General features: G+C 31.9%; 1 protein-coding gene across 14 annotated transcripts in view; it reads left to right on the top strand.

The window, feature by feature from the left end:
• The window catches only part of LOC148624635 (phosphatidylinositol 3,4,5-trisphosphate 5-phosphatase 2A-like), a 92646-nt gene that overhangs the window by 27543 nt on the left and 42948 nt on the right, over positions 1-22155 (top strand). For 12 of the 14 annotated variants that reach the window (XM_088567407.1, XM_088567404.1, XM_088567408.1 and 9 more), the window contains one exon: positions 10245-10424. In XM_088567407.1, the coding sequence (XP_088423533.1) occupies positions 10291-10424 (134 nt within the window). In that variant the 5' untranslated portion in view covers positions 10245-10290. Of the gene's footprint in view, positions 1-250; positions 2612-6785; positions 6869-10244; positions 10425-22155 lie in introns of those variants that run through there. The other 2 variants (XM_088567403.1, XM_088567402.1) reach the window with 2 other exon arrangements.

The following is a 22155-nucleotide window of genomic DNA, read 5'->3' as shown; positions in this document are numbered from 1 at the left end:
TACTTGTTAACATAATGACTAATGCTTGTTTACAATGAAAAAACTTTTGATCTGAGTTTTAAACTACTTTGAAACTTGAGTATGGGTCAACAACTTCATGTTATAATTATAACTGATCTATCCATCTGACATGAAACAATCTAATTCTGTCAATAAGCACTTTACCCATAGTGAAGACTGTCTATGGTGACTAATATAGTGTAATATAGATTTGTGGTCAATATGTAATTCTTATCCATGCTGTTGTATGAGGCTGGATGAGATGGAGTGGCAGCTATATTATACATAAGTTTCTAAAAGTGAGAAATGACACTATAATGATTTTAGGATTTATTGTTATTTTTAACAATTAATTTTTGAAGTTTGTCTGAAGACATTGGGCAATATAATTGCCTGAAATTATGTTCTTTGATGCTAGAGGCATTTAGACTCCAGTTTGAAGACTATATATACTGATAAGCTATATAGGATTGTAACTTTGATGCCTAAGCAAGAAATAGTAATTTTCTAAAGGCTCCAAGATTTGAGGATTGAGCACAGTATTTGGAGAAATATACATGATTGTTTCTGTCAATGTTTTTGGAGTTGTTATTTTTGTATGATAGATCTACTGTAGTAGATCTGTAAAAGTTTAAAAAAAAAAATCTTTATCAGTTTTTGATTTGTATAATTTGAATCAGGTGTTTGTGTCTTTTATTAAGGACTAAGATTTATTTTTAGAAGTTATCTGTGAGAGGCAAGAAAGTTGAATTGTGACATTAGTATACAATGTTTTTATACTCAGTCTACATGTAGATTATTCTGTGGAAGGCAGTTTACTTGCATTTTGGAAGGATCTTTTTTTCAAATTTTGGGACTTGAAACTAGTGTTTAAGTAATCAATTTTAAAAGACTCAACAACACTTATGATACATGTTCAAAGAATGGCAGTTTTTGGAGCTCTGGAGCAACTTAAATTGAAGCTTTTGAAACAAACAATTTGGAAGGCAGGCAGATATTTGTATGCCGTTTCTTCAATATTGATTACTGATTTTAAACAAACACACTTGGGCTTAAACTAGCTACTTAAAGTGTTTTTATGACTTTACCAGAATTGAAGGATGATGCATTTTATCAATTTTTTGTGATTTTGTTTTCTTTGAGAATTAAAGAGACTTACATTTGAAGAATCAGAATAATGGATTTCAATCATTGATAATTCTGTTGATGGAGAAAACACCCTTAAGCCTGATGGAAGATTTCAAAAGCTCCAGATTAGCTGTATTTAGACTATCAGTTTAAACAATGTTTATTGAAAGACATAGTTTTACTATTATGCTGTGAACTCACGACTTTGAACAATCTACTTGAAACTTTTTTTATTACATAACCACAGTATTGATAGATGAAGCTGTCTGTCTATTAGGTGGAATATTGTTTACACACAAAATAAAAAAAGCAGTAATTATTCTGCATTTGTCCACTCTACAATGTTCGACAATCATAATTCATATGGAACAATACTTTTTAATTGGATGATTAAAGCATTTTAAAACATAAGAGAGTAACTTATGAAATTATGTCAATTATTGAAGTAATTAATCATTGTTCAGTTTTAATTTTTTAAATTTTCAATAGATCAGAGGATATTGGAATATTATTGTACTGATTTTTGCAGAGAGAGTAATTGGAAAACGGATATCTGTCCTTCAAATAGTAGTCTTTGTTGATTTGAATGGTTAAAAGCAGGAATTAGAATCACCAGGATGCTATTAAAGTCTAAATAGCAATAAATTTTGTTCAACTATACAGAATAGCAAAATTCTGTCGACATTGCAGAATTTAAAGCAATACTTAAAAGATGTGAGTTTTTGACAAAACCGATTCTTCAGTTCAGCTTCATCATTTGATAGAAAATCTATCAAATGGAAAAGTTCTTGAGATAACAAGAGGAGACAAGAATGTCCTTTGTGTGCTTGATAAATTAACTCTTTGTGATTTATAGTGTTGAATTATCCCAGTTGTCGTTGATGTCATAAGAAAAATGATGTGTTAAAAATTATCGCCATTCTTGACATTTCTTTGAGAGAAAAAAAAAAGAGGAAACATTCTTTCCTTCCAGATGGTATATTTTAGCACATTTGATTTTTCCATGGAAAAAAATCTTGGGAGAGATTACTTTTTCCATGTGACAATCATCTGAATGATTCAAGTATTATTTGTATTATTTGCACATGTAGTTGAAATCGATTAACCCAAAGATTTTCGCAACTGACATCCTTAGAAATATCAAGTCAATTTCATAGCGATATTGATTTTTGAGCGATGCTTGATGAAATTGGATGACAGAGAAACGAAATGTGATTTATGAACTTTTCATTACTAAAGATCATCTCTAGATTTTTGACTGATGAATATATTTTAAGTGCTTTGATAAGAGATGGATTACAATAACAGTATTCATTTTTAGATTTAATATACTGTCCTTGACTGGAGTCTTGTTACATGTAGCTTGTGAAGTATTATTTAAAAAAATAGTATTATTGTGTAGTATCTAGACAGATGTTTTAAACATGGATAGGGCTATGCTGTTTTGTGGATTTGTTGAGAGTATGTGGCCCTGGGATAAAAGGTAAATAATATTTTCTATATCTGTCATTCAATTTCAAGGTTGTAGATTTGTGAGTACATGTAACAATTTTCATGGGGCTGCCAAAGAATGTTTGAATGTCTGAACAAATTTCTGGAATTAAGTGGAAAGCTATCTTAACTAAATATTCTCTGAAGTTCAATACATTATAAGTCATTTAGTTAAACTATACAAATCCTTTACTTTCAAAATGGTTTGATTTATATAGGTTTGACAGTAGTGAACAGGATTTTATGACTACCATTATGTGTATATATTGAATATTTTGTAGGAAATCAAATTTTCTTGTGCGACTCAATCATACTTCTAATAATGAAAGATTTGTGAAAACATGATACAGATATTGACCTTAAGGAAATTTCCATAATTATAAATTGTTTGTGGTTAGCACATCAGCAGAGGAATCCAATGGTCAAAAGTTTAAACTCTCTCTGAATTAAAAGTTTATTACACCAAGATTAATACATTTACACAAAGGCAAATGAACTTAGACTTCTGGGTAATATTTATATTTTTGTGATACGTTGCTTAGTCATATGAATGTATAAAAAAATCAAATGCTAGCTCAATACTTTTTGCATTTACATGTAATATAGTTCAATAATGTTATGTTTAACTATGAAAAAGGAACAACCAAAAAGGTACATGTATTATATGATTTTTTTCCCAGCTATATCTTGTCTGTGGGAATTGTTAATGTGTGTTTGTTTGTCTGTGTGTCTGTGTGTCAATCTGTTTGTCACATGCAAAATGATATCCAACTACTTTGAACTTCTGAGAATAGCTATTGGATTTTGCTGAAACTTTGTAGGAGGATTATACACCAAATGCACTGGACCATTTCTGATTATGACTTAATAGTGGTAGTCACTACCACAAAAAAGTATGATAATGTATCTTAATGGGGTGACATATATATGACTACCTTTGGAATATTGCTCCATTGAGCTAGTACATTAAAAATCACCCCCAGAGTCTCTTATTAGTACTAAGCAGGGTCTATTAATTTTTCAGTGCATTTTTTACCACTCTCATCTTAAAATGCAAGAAGTATCTGCCATAGGAATTAAAACCATAACCAATCAATCAATAAATCTATATTTAAGTCTTGCAGTCAATTAGATGGAAAGGGGTTAGTTTTTCACAAGACCCTGCATACTTTTAATAAATCAGATTAAACAAATTATAGAAATTACAAGTTCAGTAAATCCTGATAGATGTCTCTCTCAGATGATATAAGCACCTGTAAATAAACCTCAAACAGAATGGAAAATATTCCAATTCCAATTACCAATGTACTAATTAAATAATGAGTGTCTTATAGATCTAATTAGAATGCTCTGGATTTGTAAAGTAATCTTAGTTCAAGATGCTTCTGCAAGGCTTTGATGTATCTCTGGTTAATAATGTTTTGAATGAGTTTGATAGTTTTATAAGTAGGACTTGCAGTACTGGTGCAACATTCCAGAACTGATGAGGTCCTAATGAACCATACTTTGTAAAAATTGAATGTTGAATGAGGACTTACTTTTGATTGGTAATTGAGAAGATTGCTAAACTATTTGCACTTTCACATCATTTGGATTCCATGTTCTATTAAAATAATCTCAATTTAAACCTGTGATCTTTTAGTAGTGCATTTAAGTGACAGTCTCCATAAGAATCAGGCAGTCGGTGAAACGTGGTTTGAAGAAACCCACCATTTCGAAAATGTAATTCGACTACAAGCACCATCGGAATCAAGAAAAAAAACGAGATTTTCCATATTACTTTGATAAATTGAGTTATAATTTCATTGAAATCCATAAAAAATGAACATTTCAAGGGCAGATATCTTCGCAAAAAACCCCTGAATTTTTCCAATTTTCACGTCCTGTGGTACAGAGTGGGCTTTTCAAACATAGAAATCGTCGTTGAGTGAAATGATTTTGTCAGATCGGTGGGTTTTTGACATGCTTGTTTCTGATTTTTCCCATTTTTCTTGATTCTGACAAAAACTTATACTTAAATAGATTCTCCATAATTTACATCAATTTTAACTAAAAATCCGCACCTTGACAAGAAGCTCTATCAATCACCAGGACCTTGAAGGTTCAAGATTAATATGGGCAGGTATGATGCATTACAGGCAGAATTACTGAATATTTTTAATTTGGGTAAGCAATTACTATTTACTGCCTTGTAAAGGGTACCGGGTGATAATAAAATTACTTAACTGATGGACAAAAACTCCAGGCAAACAAGAGACAACAGCAATGCAGGCATTTATGATGTAAATGGTGGGTTAGACCAGATTCTATAGTGCACTTTAACCTCCCCCTTCTATTATGGTTAATAGTTTTCAGTGTTTATTTATGATACTATGAAAATGGTCTGTAATTTTTTTGTCAGAAACAGAATATTTATCATTAAGATCTGAATCAATGCATTGCTTTTGCAGCAATTAGTGTTTCATTTGCACCAATAATAAATTATTTAGTTTGTTCCAATTACAGGTGAATTTAATATTTCTGTACCCCTGCTCACCACATGGAAGTGGAGGTTTGATTTTGAGCAGGATAAGTCATTTACTTTTAAAGTTTAGAACACTTAAATTGCATTTACAGCATAATGCAGAGTATTTAATCACCTTACAAACCAGCAATTTCTTGACAAGTCTGACCCCCCAAATGACTTCATATTACTAGTATTATTATAGTCCCTGGTTCTAAATCTGAGACTTGCAGTTTTTATGAGTACAAATCATTAAAACTGTTTAATTGAAATTTAATTTATCTAACTTAACCTAACTGGAAAATAGGGCAATGAAATACAACCTTGTGGTGCAAATGAAATAGTTGAAATAGTGAATATTTCAAAAATTGGCGCAAAAGCATGAAGCCCATCTGAATATTGGATATAAAACTTTTTCAGGCCGTGTTTGAGACATATTTTTATTAGCCTTGATTTGAAAGCCTGTCTTTCAGGCAACAATGGTGCACTAAATGGCTGGTATAATTTAGAATTTTAAAATAAAAATAATCTTGTTAGCCTAATTTTTTGTACTGTGATAACTGCTGTTGTCAAATTCAATTTAAAGAGGAGGAACATGCATGGGTGTCTCTTTAATTTCTAGTTCAGGTGGATAAATGAAGTTATTCTCCAAATTTAGGATTGTTATAGTAGAGAACATCATCAATGTATCCTTACATAAAATTAAAAGGTCTACCTCTTTTAACTTCTTGTTTTTCACATGGTTCTGAAGAAACTCTGATTCATATGAATGAAAAAAAAACAAATGGCCTTGGAGAAGGGCACAATTAGTGCCTGTTGAAATGCTTATAATTTTCTGAAATGTTGTTCCTTTAAATATTACCCCTCAATCATGGAGAGCTGCAAAAAGGTCTTTTTGGACAGTATTTGGCCACTTATGCCTGTAATATTGCTCTAGTTCAAAATTTCACATTTTACATGTCTATATGTTGCCTATTGTGCCTGTAAGCTGAACTCTTCTAACTTGCAAGGCAGGCTCAATTGATTAACTGCAAACACATTCATTTTTGTTTTTATGGGTGTAATTTTGTAGTTTTGAAAAAGAAGGGGTATAATCCATTGTATGGTAATTCTCATAAGTATACTACTTGTGGTGGTTATAAGTCTAAATAAAATATACTAACTGGGAAAACAGTACTGTAAGTGTTGAAATTTTCACTTGGGTGTTATTTTCACCTATCTGTTGGGGCAAACATATGTTAAAGTGAATTAGTTAGACCAATTATAAACAAATTAATCTGAAGAAATTTTCACATTAGGGTTATTTTCATCAATATTTTTTATCTATATTTTTCATGATTGTGAATTCATGGGGGAAAATTACCTTCACAGAAATGTTTCCTCTTGAAATTCAGTAAATATCTTCCTGTGCTTGTGAAGGAATGTATTGTAGTTAGAATTACATTTTTGAAGAAGATGAATTCTTATCATAGAAAAGCATGCACCATAAACTTACATGTATATTGCATTAAATTGTTCATGTTAAAACCTCCATGGAAGTTTTTTCTCAATTGTTGTTCATGCTGACTTTTGATCCAATCTATAAACTCAGTCTGTACAGGAAGAAATGCATTAAATTGAAAAGTGTAATAATTTTGACCTTTTGAACTTGGTATTATTTGTGTAATAAGGGACCAAAATGGAGTTGTTACATGATATAGCAGTGGATTTATCTTTAAAATGTAGATATTCTTTAGGGCATGTAGGGTAAGTGTATTTTGAAAAAAAAGATTCATTTAGAGAAACAAGACCTCAGCATGATTTACCATTTGTTGTAAAAGTTGCAGTATCTGGTTTACCTTAGTCTTTATTTTCAAAGTATTTATTTCCTGTGTGTGTAGAAATTTAACTTGAGTAAAAAATGACTTTTTAGTCCTAATACTCTTCTGTCTAATGGGATTAAGGACTATGGACTGTGAATGATAAGGTATTGATTACAGTGATATTGATGACCACCTTGTAGTTATTATTTGTATCAATACAATTTTGATATTTATTATGTGCCCTATCTTTGTTGGATGTATTATGGTTTGCAGATGTTTGTTTGTCTGTCAAAACATTGTTCAAGAACTCAGGAAGGACATTAGAAATTTTAATGATTTTTTTGTTAGGAGGGGGATGGATGGTTGGGGAGTGCATTTCATGGTTTACCATAGTTTCTTCATAAAGGCCTACAGATTTTCTGTTGGTGTCCGTCATTTTTTTTCAAAATTCATGCCTCAAATTTGTTTTTAAGGTTCTACTTTGAAGCTTCTTGTCTTCCAAGTGCTATCTGTGTTTTATAGCTACTTATAAGCTTAACACTGCATGTATTGTTTTGCCTATTTGTTAGTGGGAACCAAGAAAAATAAGTTTTTGATACAGGAAAGTATGTTGAAATTAATTTTTTGGGACCTAGTGGCTAAAAACATATATAGCTCACTGGGCATTATTGTACCAATAAATTTTCTTGAATATTCATTATGCAGAAGATTATTATGTTCTAATAAAAGTTCTAATTGAAAGTCTACAATTCCTTCCATGAGTAGGAATTCTCATGAATGGGAGAAATCAGTCATTAAAGAGGAACATATGAGAAACTTATTTGTTTGTCTTCAATGGACAAATACTATTTGGTGTTCAGAACAAAGTCATTTCTTCATATTCAAAACAGACAGGCACTGGACATGATAAATCTACAGACCAGAATATATTCAGGTAGAAAACCTGATAGATATGTAAATATTAATGGGGTATTGGATGACATTCTAATGAATGGTAATGTAAGAGGATATTGATATTATCACAGTAATAATATTAACTATAGAAATGATGGATCAGTGTGATGCTGTTTGGGTCTTGTAATGAAACTTTAGTTTTACTAATCTTATGGTCTGTTGAAATATATAGGGGAAGCTGGATTGAGACAGTGTTTTTGTCTGAGCTGAAACATATGTTTATACACCCTTTTGTGCAAATTTTCTGACTAGGATCATTTGGTATTTCAGCCAGGTAAATGTTACATATAAAAGATTATGACCCAAGGTTTTATGGGTAGGTGTTTCAACTACTTCATGGAAGTATCAACTGAGTTTTTCTGGAAATTATTAGGAAAGGATCTTTTCATTGATTAGTTTTGTGTGACACGTTTATGTCTGCTCAAAGATTGAATATGGAGGAAAATTTGTTTAAGGGGTAAAGGTATCATTGTTTACTCATTTTCCTATGAAGTGTGGATTTATCATGATGGGTATGCATGTAGCTGGAGTTAATTTCAGAAAAAAAAATACATGCTACTATACCACCAATCAATGAGTAGGTGGTATATTGGAATTACCTTGTCAATCCATCTGAATTCTGTCGCAATTATCTCAGCTTCCAATGGATAGATAGATTTCAAATTTGGTGTGTGGCTTTATAAAGATGTGACATACGTTGAGTAAGCAATTTTGGATGTGCTCCAAAAAAGACTTCTTGTATGAGTGGGAGTATAACTAGTACTACAATGTGTGCAACTTCATGGTTAAGAAATACCTTGATTTCCAAGATTTTTTAAAACTTTTTTATGGAAAATTTGTATTAAAAATTAAATTTGTCCACTATATTTGCTTTCTTATTTTATATTTACATGAAATTCTCCTTCTGAAAATCCCTCTATTCATGCAGACCTATCGTTTTTCTTACTGAACTCAGCATGTACACCAATGTACTTCAATGATGGATCCAGAAATTCTGCACAGGGGCCCCTCTTCAGTGATATCCAGTTTTTTGTATAATCAACCAAACTTACTTTCCTAGCATAAGGGGGCCTCTTTGTACCACCTTTGTAACTGCCTATGTAGTTAAAACTTATGGAACATAACACCCTGTATTTTTGTACTTTGGTCTAACTGATTTGAGTTTTTGACGCTTTGATTTTGGAGGCCTATGATTTATTGAATGGTAATATGATAGTGTAAATAGGACTTGACTTATGCCTTGTTTATTTATTGCAGTATTTCGTGTACTTGAAACTTACAATGTCACAGCTGTAAGAAGCCTTCTTAAGATTTAAAAAGTCTGATATAACATGAACAGTTTATCAAAGAAGTATACTGTTGTCTTTATGTAAATGCTTACAAAGCTTTTTTAGTAACTGTGTTCTATAAATCTTATTGTACCTCAAACAGATTAATAATAATACAATAGGAGCTGATATTTATAGCTTAGTTTTAGTGCAAATGTATTATGAAAAAGTGTAGAAAGTTTCTTGCCAAAAGTTATATACCCTTTTCATTCCTGTTAACCCTCCCAGATTAAGGGGGAGACTATTACAAATCAATGAAAAATTTTAGATTTTGCCATACAAAAATATAAGATTTGTGGGAGGTTTTTGCTTAAAATCACATTTCATGTGAAAAGTACTTACTGATTGAATTTTTCATAAAAAATTGCATTTACTTAGAAATCTCCCACATGAACTGCTCCATAGGTTAGCAGGTATCACCATTTTACAATATGCTAGTTAAAAAATGTTCATATTATACTGTATTTTATGAAAAAAAAACCAGAGTCTATTAAGTGCACCATGGATACTTAACATTAAATATCAAAGTTTTATACTGAATCAAAGTCACCATATGTATTCCGAATTTGGATGCATATTTTCTAAAGAGAACTGAACTGTTTAATCCAACACACATGTAAAACAAAACATTATCTTTGATAAACACAGGTTGATGGAATATGGAGGTTAATGAAGAATGTTTTTGGTTATAAAAGACTGACAATAGTGTCAGATTGGAAAAGTTTTTTTCATGAAGACATGTTCTACTGTATCTGTTCAATCAACATATTCCTTTGTTGTAATGTGAAACCTACATAAAATATTTTGTAACTTTTTTTTTTGGTTTAGCCAGTGTTTTGTTGATTGATATAACAAGAATTCAGAACATGATTGGTTTATATAGGTAATTGTTTTATGCAGGGTTTTTTTTTCAGCAAATTTCACTGCAAAGCAATTTGTTTTGAACATTTTGCTGTACAGCATCATGGTGCCAATATGTCACAATGTATAAAACCAAAGTCTATTGGTTCTCTATGTCTTTTTTATTGTTCATTGTAGGTGGACAAAAGGAACAAGACCAAGTTTACGCCAAGTCCATACCAAGATGGCCTGTGGGTACTTCCACAGGGGCATTTCTAGACTTCGTGCTGAAGAGTTATTGCAGCAAGCGAAAGATGATGGGAGTTTCCTTGTCAGAGACAGTGAAACATTGTCTGGGGCCTATGTTCTCTGTCTTCTGTAAGATATCTATTAAGTTTATTTCTTGTATAAATATCCCAAAATCTTTAGAAATTAACTCGTCAATGTTTCTTTAAATTTGTTTTTTACCCCTCAAAATAAAATTATAATGAGTTATTCAAAAAGGACATAACATTATTGCAAATGGGGCCACTTCAATCAGAACTCATGAGCCTTTCTTGTTACACAAAAGAAAAACCTCTGAGGCACCAAGGAAAAGAATATGTCTGGAATCCAATTCTAAAATTATAGTTCAACTGGTTGAATTTTTTACCATGACTTTTTTCTTAACTCCTTGTTTAGTGCCAAAATTCTTGAAAGAGTTATAGTTCTTTATTTCTAGTGATATCTAACTAAATTTTTTAGCACCACCTGGTGGATAGAACTACTTTCATTAGTGTACGACTACGATTCTGGCAATTTTTCAAGAAGAAATTTTCCTTTCTGCACCCAAGCTAATTTTTGAGTATAGCAGAAATGTCAGAGTAGTACTGATTGTGGGCAGTCCCATGACCGTTTATAGTTAGGAATGAAAATTTCACTGTTTATAAATAATAAAAATTGTGTCCAAATATGAATCGTATGTCCACATTGGTCCTCAAATGTACAGGGTTCGACAGGCTGAGGTTGGGTATAAGTTCTGTTGGGGGCAATGTACAGTTTGTTTGAGTCTTGCTATAATCAAATATTTTTTTTATCTTTGCCAACCCTACACCTATGTTTTGTAAGGACTTTGACCATTATTATCAGCAGAAATGGAGGATCTTTGAAAGGTTCATGAAAGTATTGTTATAAGAATCAGATTAAAGTAGAAAATCATTAACTTCCTAAAATCAGATTTGTAGATTTAGGAAGGAAGTAACAGATTATCTGGTAAGATATGTAATGCAGGAAGAAAAAGCTGTAAAATTGATTTGTAAATATCCCATACTTTCTACTTTGCAAACATCAATTTGACTAGATTTCAATAAAGGCTACTAATTATGATTAGTTTTTGTGTGTGTTAATGTTTGCAATGTTTCTTCAAACAAAATTTGGTAACTTTACAGTGAGGAAAGACTTTGATTTTCTGTAGTTTTTTTCTTAAGTTAATTGTTTGTTTTTTTTGTCTATATTTTTTGTGTTCATTTCATGTTTTTTGTTCTTGACTTTCAAGTTTTAATTATTGCTCAGTCAACAGTGCTATTCTTTGATTTTACAGTTATACATGTACATAAAATAATCTGATGTTTTGGAGGGGAATGGTATAAATGGACCACCCCATATGTCTGTTTATCTGTCAAATAATTCATCTGGTTACATTTCTCATAAGTGCAACACCTCCTTAACAGATATGCATGAAGAAATATGATTACTGTCCAATCATTCTAGAGAGACATAATCTGGCTTCAGGTTTTTACATGCTAAAAATTCAAGACAATGTCGTGAAAAACCTCTACAATCATTGTACCTTTAGCATAATGATTTTCCAAGCTTTGCAATGATATGTATTTTTAAGATGTCATTTGTCCTGGGAATTCACAGTGGATCTTTGATGTAAAGTAGTGGAAACAGAAGTGGTTAGCGAGACCTTAGTATTTAGCATTTTACTCTAATTGAAGGGAGAAGTGGTTTGGGGGGGGGGGGGTACCAAAACTAATACATTTCGGGTTTCTGGGCAATAACTTGATTAAAAATGAAAGGAATCATTTGATGAAACTGTATTTACATGTTCTGTAACACAAAAGAATGTTTTAATGACCTAAAATGGTTATGGTCCTATTGTAAGAGTAATCAAGGGAACCAAGGTTATAGAATAAGAATTAAGGGGTATAAAATAAGTAGTTTCGTCAACTTTGTATAAATCATTTTTAATTTCTAACTAATTTTTTTTTTAAAGTCGTCAAATTTTAAGTTCTGAAACTACTTCAGATCTGGTCAGAATCTTGTCAAACATCACATTGAATTCAGAGTTGTGTCATATATGAATGTCATGTCCATGATCCTCCTAACTGTTTGCAGTTATATGAAAGTGCACCCTGTTAAACATTTTATTTATTGATCTATCTCGTTAGGAAGTGGAATGTGTAAGATTCTTACTTTCATGAGTACATGTGTCAGGGTTTGTATAGAAAAGGGAAGGAAATGGAAGGTTATCATGTCAGATATATTTAAAGGAAAAGGGAGGGTTATTAAATGTAAGTATAAACATATAGAAAGGTTAATGAATTGGCCACTTTATATTTGTCTTCTTAGATCAAATATTTATATTAATCCAACTAAAATAAAATTCTTGGGTTTTATACTGCAACCATTATATTTTAGCTGCCAAAATGCATTGACCCTATATTTACAAGTGATATATGATCACTGACTAAACTTTCTGTTGTGATGTCACAAACATTACAGGGTTTTGAAGTTGAAAGGATGTTTTCCGCTTTGAATAAAAAGTGTTGTATTTCTTGTTTATAATGTTATTTTTCGTTTTACATTTTTTTGCAGTATAAAGACAATAACATGGCACTGACTTGACATAAAACTGATATATAGATGAGGCCTAAAACCATGGGAAAATGCAAGGCTATGCTGAGCATTTCCTGAGTTTGAGCTGACTTTGTATATCAGTGTTTTTTTCAAGTCAGTTTACTGTTATTGTTTTTATTCTGCAGTAAAATGTCCAGACTTTTGGGTGTTGTTCCATCAGAACTAAGGTATAGACCAGTGAAGGTATAAGTGTCAAATTTATTGTAAGTTATAACAACACAATACCATTTTCTATTATGATGTCAATTATTTATTGAAAAGTCTGAGTTAGAATTACATTTGAACACCTTGCAAATGAACAATTAAAGGAGAGATAAGTTTATCAAAGGGAAACCCAAAACTTTCTAGCTTCTATTGAAATCAATCAGTTTTCCTCATATAAGTTTAGTCCCATATGCATTGTACCAGTGTATATAAATACAAAGGTTCATAATATAAGTGAAAATGTATCATAGCTGATAGCATGAGTGATTTTTTGTTATGATACTCATGTTTCAAATTTAATACATTTTACCTGAATTTAGCTTGGACTTGTGCTTTAAAAGTTGAGATATACTTAGAGTTGAAGTGGTTCTTAATACTGTAATACTGTGAATATGAATGGAACTTTAGGTATACACAAACTAAACTTATGAAATAAACTTCAATAATACATATTTTAATTGTTAAACATGTAATATCTGTTTCAAATATGCAACTTCAAAGCCCACTTTCAATTGATACTTCCATATCTTTTATCTAAAACAAAAAAGAAAATGATCATTTTTGAGATTAAGGTACAATATCCTTTGATCAAAGAGGACCTTTCATTTTTCCCATATTGATAAGGATATAATCTATATTATATTACAGATTTGATCTTTTATATCTGATGTGAATAGAAGGTTGTATGATAAGGTTTGCATTCCATGTATCTGTAATAATGGTACTTAAAGTAAGACCATAGTAGATGTCTGCAGTAAACATGTGTGATTCATGATTTATAATAATGCGTTGCAGTAGATGTCTGCAGTATACATGTGTTATTCATGATTTATCATAATGCCCTGCAGTAGATGTCTGCAGTATACATGTGTGATTCATGATTCATCATAATGCCCTGTAGTAGATGTCTGCAGTATACATGTGTGATTCATGATTAATCATAATGTCCTGCAGTAGATGTCTGCAGTATACATGTGTGATTCATGATTTATCATGATGCCCTATAGTGGATGTCTGCAGTATACATGTGTGATTCATGATTCATCATAATGCCCTGCAGTAGATGTCTGCAGTATACATGTGTGATTCATGATTAATCATAATGCCCTGCTGTAGATTTCTGCAGTATACATGTGTGATTAGGTTTTTGATTTATCAAAATACCTTATGTCGCTGGTCTATCACTGGAACTTCCCTACTATTTCTGAACACTACACAAAAATATAGACCAAATGTAATTCCTTTTATATAATTTAATACCTCTTTTATAACCAGTAAATATGTTTCTTGCAATTATTCAGCTCGATGATATTCTGTTATTTCTGCAAATAGAATTGAGATCTAGTCTTCATATCAACTGAAGATTTGAGGGACTCCTTTTTGACCTTGAAAGATCATATTTAGTAATAAATTTGTGTTTAGGAAATTTAGTTCTTGCAGTAATGTGTCAGGTAGCATAAAATGTATTAAGCATGTTCCATTTAACACAATTATCAGTCAAATTTTCCAGTCTTTCATGAAAAGTTTATCATTAATAAACAGGAAGTGAAGAGCAGTGATTTTAACCAAGTAAACAGTTTTTGGAAATCTTATGTTCATCAAGAATTTTTTTTTCTAAAGCTGAAGATGGTTTTAATATAGTACATTGTATAATAAATAATTTGTTACTGTAATTTCATTTTACATGTAATCTTCAGAATTTGTTCATGGTACAATTTTCACAAGAATCAAAAACCTCCGGTGCTGACAGCACTTTGATTCATGATTTGTCTTAATGTCCTGACAAAACAGGAAAATGAGTGAAACTTGTTCAGGCAATTACAAAACCCTCACATGTATTTTTTTTTTCAGTAAAAGGGCAATAACTCCTGAAAGGTTAATTTGAAATACTAATGAAACTAAATCTGTATTGTACCATTCATGTAACATTGTATTAGAGTTGAAGCGTGCAAGCTGTTTTGGTTTTGGCTATTGGTGAAACATCTTCAACTGAACTTATGGATTGATCGGATTATCATGAAATTTGTAACACATGTAAATCATGGTTTATTGTTTTAATTCCTGAATATTGAATACCTGTCTGCTTTCTTTCTTTGTCCCATAAATATCAAATTTCTATTATTTCTTATGCCATGGTTGCCCTTTATCTTATGTTCAGTCACTTAATAACTGTTACCAGCTGCTGTACCTTTAAACACCAATAATTTTATCTATTTTTTAGGGGGGGATTAAGACATTTGTAGCTATAGTTCTAGTTAATCAGCTAGGCTGTGTTGCTATAACAGCAGGAGATGTTTTAACTGTGAGTTTATCTTGTTCTAAATAACATTTTAAAATTCAAATTTTTATACTTTGTTTTCTGTATTTTATTTTATTTGTGTCCACCTGCCTCAAGTGGTTGGTTTATAATTTTTTTAGTGCTTTCACAAGTCATGCTCTCAGGGCAGAGTGCTTCCTGGAAGTTTTTCAAATGTCATTACTGAAATACTTATGAAAAGGAAGTATTAAAGCTTAATATGCCTTCATAATGTATACAAAGTATCAATGATAATTTATCTTGAACTTTATCATGATTGATTCTTTATTTATAATTTCCAGGTCTTCATGCCAAAAGCTTTTCTCATACCAGTTCTGTTTGATTACGTATTTAAGCATATCAAATTTTCATTTCTATGAATTGCATGCTTATCAGTCTAAAACATTACAAAAATCAGCATTTTTTACCATTGGAAACTTCAAGCATCCTTTGGAATCATGGGTATCACTCTGTGTGTGGTGATTGCGCAATCACATGGGTATTGCCCAGATACCTTAAAGTGACAGATGGTTAACAGGTGTCAAGGTGCTTTGTTTCAAGTCTGATAGCAATGACGTATTATATTTTGGATGTATGGTTTCTTTATATTGAATTTTCTACCCTCCACTTGGATCTGTACATCTGTATATTTTGAGATATTTTTAGCTCACCTTGCTAAAGGCCATGTGAACTATTGCCATCACTTGGCGTCCATCGTCGTTGTCGTTAACAATTATACAAAACTCTTCTACTCTGAAACTACTGGACTAATTTGAACCAAACTTGGTATGAATTTTCTTTGGGGTATCCTACATAGAACTGATGTGGGGATTTTTGATTTGATCTATTTCTGGTCAAATTTTGGTTTTAATCCGTTATGCCATGTTGGAGCTATTGCCCTTTTTCAACAATTTTTGCTGTTTTTAATGTTATTTCTTTCAAAAATCTTCTCCTCTGACACTACATGACCAATTGAAACCAAACTTGGTATCAATATTTCTTGGGGTATTGTGCAAATAACTGATGTGAGGATTTTTGATTTGTCGAAAAACATGGCCGTCATTACTAAAAATAGAACATAGGGGTCAGACAGTAGTTTTTCACATATATCTCCAAAACTGTTAGGTTTAGCTAAATTCTAACACGGATAAACATAATGAGATCTATCTCTGGTCAAATTTTAGTTTTAAACTGTTGAGTCATGTTGGAGATATCGCCCTTTTTCAACAATTTTTGCTATTTTGAATGTTATTTCTTTCAAAAATCTTCTCCTCTGACATTATTTGATCAATTGAAACCAAACTTGGTACAAATATTCCTTGGTGTATCCTGCATAGAACTGATGTGGGGATTTTTGATATGTCAAAAGACATGGCAGCCGTTACTAAAATTGAACATAGGGGTCAGACAGTAGTTCGAATATATCTCCGAAACCGTTAGATTTAGCCAAATTTTTTCAATAGCTGAAATGATCCATATTATTAGGACTACAAAAGTCTTCAGTGATAAAGTTGTCAGGTGACTCCTTGTAAGAGTTATTGGCCTTGAAAGGGGAAAAATAACTTTTTTCTAAACAGTTTTCAGTCAATATCTTGAAAACTATGATAGATTAAAAGAAACTTTCAATTGTTGAGTAGATCTTATAAGTGTTACCAAAGACTTCTTGAGTCAAAATTGTTGGACAACTTCTTGTTAAATGTATTGCCTTTGAAAGGTAAAATTGAACCAGGTGAGAGATTCAGGCACCGGAGCGCCTCTTGTTTTGTTTTATAGTGATTTAGGCTTTTGTTATATCCTCTGCGAGCTTAATCATAGCATATTTATATTTACTTGAACATCTGAAATAATATACATGTACATGTATGTCGATGGAATGTATCTGTGATTGTAATATAGAGTTATGGATAGAAGTCTATTATATGATAACTTTATCTGTTGTAAAATTTGTTATAAAAATCTGAGACCATCACTATAAGATTTGTAGCAATAATCACAACATGAGCAGACAAGTGTTTGATATATTGTTTACTTCCACTGACATGACATGAGGTATACCTTGGTAGCAGTTTGTAACCCTACCAGCTTTCCTGGTCTTTGTTCTCTGTTGTCCTAAGAGTCAACCTAGGTTGCCTATTTAATCTTATCTTTCAGTGTGTATCTTTTTTAGTCCCTGTATTATGTTTCTATCTCAGTTTATTTATTTTTTCATGGAACATTGTACAACAAGGCCTATATCTGCCCTCCTCCATAACAGGAAATTAAATTTTGTAAATGGAAATGTTCTTGTCTGTTGTGTGCAAGGTTAAATAAAAGGTTTGATTAAACTTGATCAACCACATTTATTAGCATTTCCTCCCTCAATGATTGAAAATATGATGTCCCTTGTTTTGCAAATCTGCAATTTTCTTTGATGTATACCAATATTGTGCAATGTTTGATATATTTTTCAGTTTTTTTATAGCTTCAACAACTTAACTCAAAACTATTTTGTAAAAGATGCTTTGATAGAAGTAAAAATCAGTTAAGATGTCCCCATTTTATTAATACCCCTAGGTATTTGAACCTAAGGATACTTAGCCTTTGGTATTCTTTTCATTAGTTACTAATCAATGCTCTGCTCAAATTTTCAGAAATATTCATTCTGATATAATCAACTTTAACACTGTAATAACAGGTTGACAAAAATAATCAACACCTGCTTATGGCATGGACATCTAATTAATCTTCTTCCATCCTCAGTCAGATTATGGGAATGAGTGGTAAAAAGTACTTACTAGTTATCATAAATGTCCTTGCTACAGTAAAAAATTTTAGTACATTACAGTAGAACCTGTCTGGTCTGAGACCTGAGTATTCCAGAATTCTGTACAGTAAAACCTGTCTGGTCTGAGCCCCGAGTATTCCAGAATTCTGTACAGTAGAACCTGTCTGGTCTGAGACCCGAGTATTCCAGAATTCTGTACAGTAGAACCTGTCTGATCTGAGACCTCAGTATTCCAGAATTCTGTACAGTAGAACCTGTCTGGTCTGAGCCCTGAGTATTCCTGTACGGTAAAACCTGTCTAATCTGAGACCAGATTATTCTGGAATCTTGTAGTTTATTGTTCATAACCCCATTTTTAGCTCACCTGGCCAAAAGCCATGTGAGCTATTGCCATCTCTTGGTGCCCGTCGTCTCCGTCGTCGTTAACAATTATACAAAACTCTTCTCCTCTGAAACTACTTGACTAATTAGAACCAAACTTGGTATGAATGTTCCTTGGGGTATCCTGCATAGAACTGGTGTGGGGATTTTTGATTCATCAAAAAATATGGCCACTGTTACTAAAAACAGAACATAGGGGTCAGACAGTAGCTTTTCACATATATCTCCTAAACAGTTAGGTTTAGCTGAATTCTGACATTGATAAAAGTGTTCAGCATAATGAGATCTATCACTGGTCAAATTTTTGTTTTAATTTGTTAGGGCATGTTGGAGTTATTGCCCTTTTTCTTAGATTTTTGCTATTTTTAATGTTATTTCTTTCAAAAATCTTCTCTGACACTACTTGACCAATTGAAACCGAACTTGGTATGATTGTTCCTTGGTGTATACTGCATAGAACTAATGTGGGATTTTTGATTTGTCAAAAAAACATGGCTGTCATTACTTAAAATAGAACATAGGGGTCAGACAGTAGTTTTTCGCATATTACTTCTAAACCATTAGGTTTAGCTGAATTCTGACAGGGTAAAAGTGTTCAGCATGATGAGATCTATTTCTGGTCAAATTCTGGATTTAATCTGTTAAGCCATGTTGAAGTTATTGCCCTTTTCTTCGATTTCTGCTATTTTTAATGTTATTTCTTTAAAAAATCTTCTCCTCTGACATTAATTGATCAATTGAAACCAAACTTAGTACAAATGTTCCTTCGTGTATCCTGCATAGAACTGTTGTGGGGATTTTTGATCCGTCAAAAAACATGACAGCCGTTACTAAAATTGAACAAAGGGGTCAGACAGTAGTTCTTCGTATATATCTCCAAAACTGTTAGGTTTATCCAAATTCTTTCAATAGCTAAAATGATCCATATAATTAGGACTACAAAAGTCTTCAGACTCCTTGTAAGAGTTATTGCCCTTGAAAGGGGAACAGTGATTTTTTTTTAATAGTTTTCAGTCAATATCTTGAAAACTATGATAGATTAAAAGAAGCTTTCAATTGTTGAAAAGATCTTGTGACAGTCCTACCAAAGACTTCTTGAGTCAAAATTGTTGGACAACTTCTTGTTAAATGTATTGCCTTTGAAAGGTAAAATTGAACCAGGTGAGCGATTCAGGCTCCTGAGATCCTCTTGTTTAAGAAAAGGTTTCATGTATATCATACATGATATTATGTTTAGGGTTGGAAAGTCTTTAAAAACAGCAATGATTAACGATAGCCTATACACGAAGATTCAATGCACCATTTAGCACTTGAGTTATTTCCCTTTAAACAAAGTATCCACACCCTAAATGCTGTCTTAAGCATTCTGTGACTTAGGGCTTGGTCTAAGCAACATCCCTTCAGCACCTGCGTATGGAGTGTTCATGTCACAACTCATATGTTATGCCAGATCTTGCTGAAACTACTTTTTGTATTGCACTAGAATTATAACAAATGGGCTTCTGGAACAGGATTATGTTGCTACAAGATTGAAGTCATCACTGCAGAAGTTTTATGGTTGTCATCATGAACTCATGGATTGTTACAGTGTATCCATCTGCACCATGAAAACTGATTGATTTCAACATATCATAGTTTTCCTTTCCTCTTTCGTCTACCCTGGACTTGACTTTTTATGAGCAACTTGGCTGGTGTTTCTAGAAAAGCAGAGGAGGCTTACCCTACCAGTGCACCTGGTCCATGCTCCCAGTTTTTAGTGGAGTTCGAGTTGCTCATTTGCTTTTGTTACTTTGTATGTATGATTTTAGTTACTTTATGTTCTTTGTTGTGTATGTCTGTTTTCCATGTCTTGTCTTTGTCCCTGTATTACATTCTTTTGATTACCGCTATAACCTTGGTTCCCTTGATTACTCTCTAACTATAAAGTTTATATGATATATTGTATATGATTTACCCTTAAGACACCATTCATTTTCCCCTCTTCTTGTCCTCTATGTGGCTGTAATAGGGAGGGTAAAGTATATTAGTTCATCTGTACTTTCACTAGAAACTTTCATTTTACCAAGACACCAGTTAATGAAACTGGTAACTAATTTATCCTATTAATCATATCAATGAAAACATCTACATGATGAATGAATGCTGCTAACAAGTACCTAAGCCTTCAATATATGAAATAATTAGAATTCTCTGAACATGATCTTTGAGAAAAGCTTTTGAAATGAATATTACTACAAATTTGTTGAAAGTTTGGTTTCCAAAAGATGTTCACGCACAGCTGTACTTGTATTTGCAAGAACTGGGGAAATTATGTGACTATTTGTGTTTAGTGTTTATCATGCAAAGTTATATTAGTATCATACCAAGCTAAGAAAGTTAAAAAACAAAAATTTATTCTGTAGGTCAGAGATCCTGAAACTTATTTTATACATGTGTAACTTTACTATAGATATTTAAAAGTGTAAAAAAAAAGAAATCTGGAATTTGGTGGTAAGATTTTTCTCCTCCCGTATTAAATTGTTGAATCCATGGAGTTTTATAAGACATTTTAAGCTTAGAGTGTCAAAAAGTATAAATTCCTCTGACTTATTTAGCATAATTTTGCATAGTGTTGTAAGCTAACTCAATTGGACCTACTTGACCATTTCCTCTGCACTATAAAACATAACCTTGGATGCAGAAAAAAGAAATTTTTATATTGTTTCCTCAAAATCAAATAACTTGAGGAAAATAGTTTATTCCAACAGGTGGCACTAAAAATTTTAATTAAATAATACAGCATTTTCATTTGCAAAGAATTTCAGAAGAAATGAAAGAACAAAGAATAAAAGTACTGGCAATAGTTTCTGTTTCAGTTATGATTTTGAAGTGGATTAGGGAATAACACTAACATTAACTTCATTCTGTATTGTATTCAAGGTTTTTTGTTTTGTGCAACTAGTAGTTCTAATTAAAGCAAGTTTATAATTGTTCCCTAACTAGAACTTGGAAAGGTTACTTGTAATACATTTTGAAGTAAAGGGAAGTTTAATTCATGTAATCCTACAGTAGTACTTTATGGCTACATTTAGTACATATTTCCTTTTAATACATCTATCTTCCTCAATCACTAGGTTATCAGCATGATGGAGGTTGAAACATTGAACTAGTGTTGACTTAATTTGGAAAAAAATCTACAGTTCAAAAACTTTTTTCCTGTCAAGATTGTGACATTTTGTGAAGTTTTTATTGCATCCCATACTATCTTGTAGTTAGGTCGAAAAATTCTTTTGTTCAGTTACTTTCCTATCAAGATCATGTTGATTTTGAACTTTTTAACAAGTATTTTTGTCAATTAGGACGATAATTGGGCAAGAGGGTGTAAAAGATATGAAAGAATGATAGAAAGAAATATTAAGTGCCTGAAAAGCTTGAGTTTGTTTAAGTCCTTTTGAATGACTAGTCTCAGAGGTTTTTGAAAAATATATAGACTAAACTCTCAATTGTTTTTATTGATACAAACTTAAATCTGAAGTATTTAAGTGCCTGACTTTGTTTACTTTTGTTTTAAAAGTGATATCAAA

This window comes from Perna viridis, chromosome 2 (assembly GCF_037379345.1).
Source record: "Perna viridis isolate PV_CMFRI_1.1 ecotype Kerala chromosome 2, ASM3737934v1, whole genome shotgun sequence".
In the NCBI taxonomy this organism is placed as follows: Eukaryota; Metazoa; Mollusca; class Bivalvia; order Mytilida; family Mytilidae; genus Perna; species Perna viridis.
Note: the sequence above shows the minus strand (reverse complement) of the source record. Positions and strands in the feature narration are given on the sequence as shown.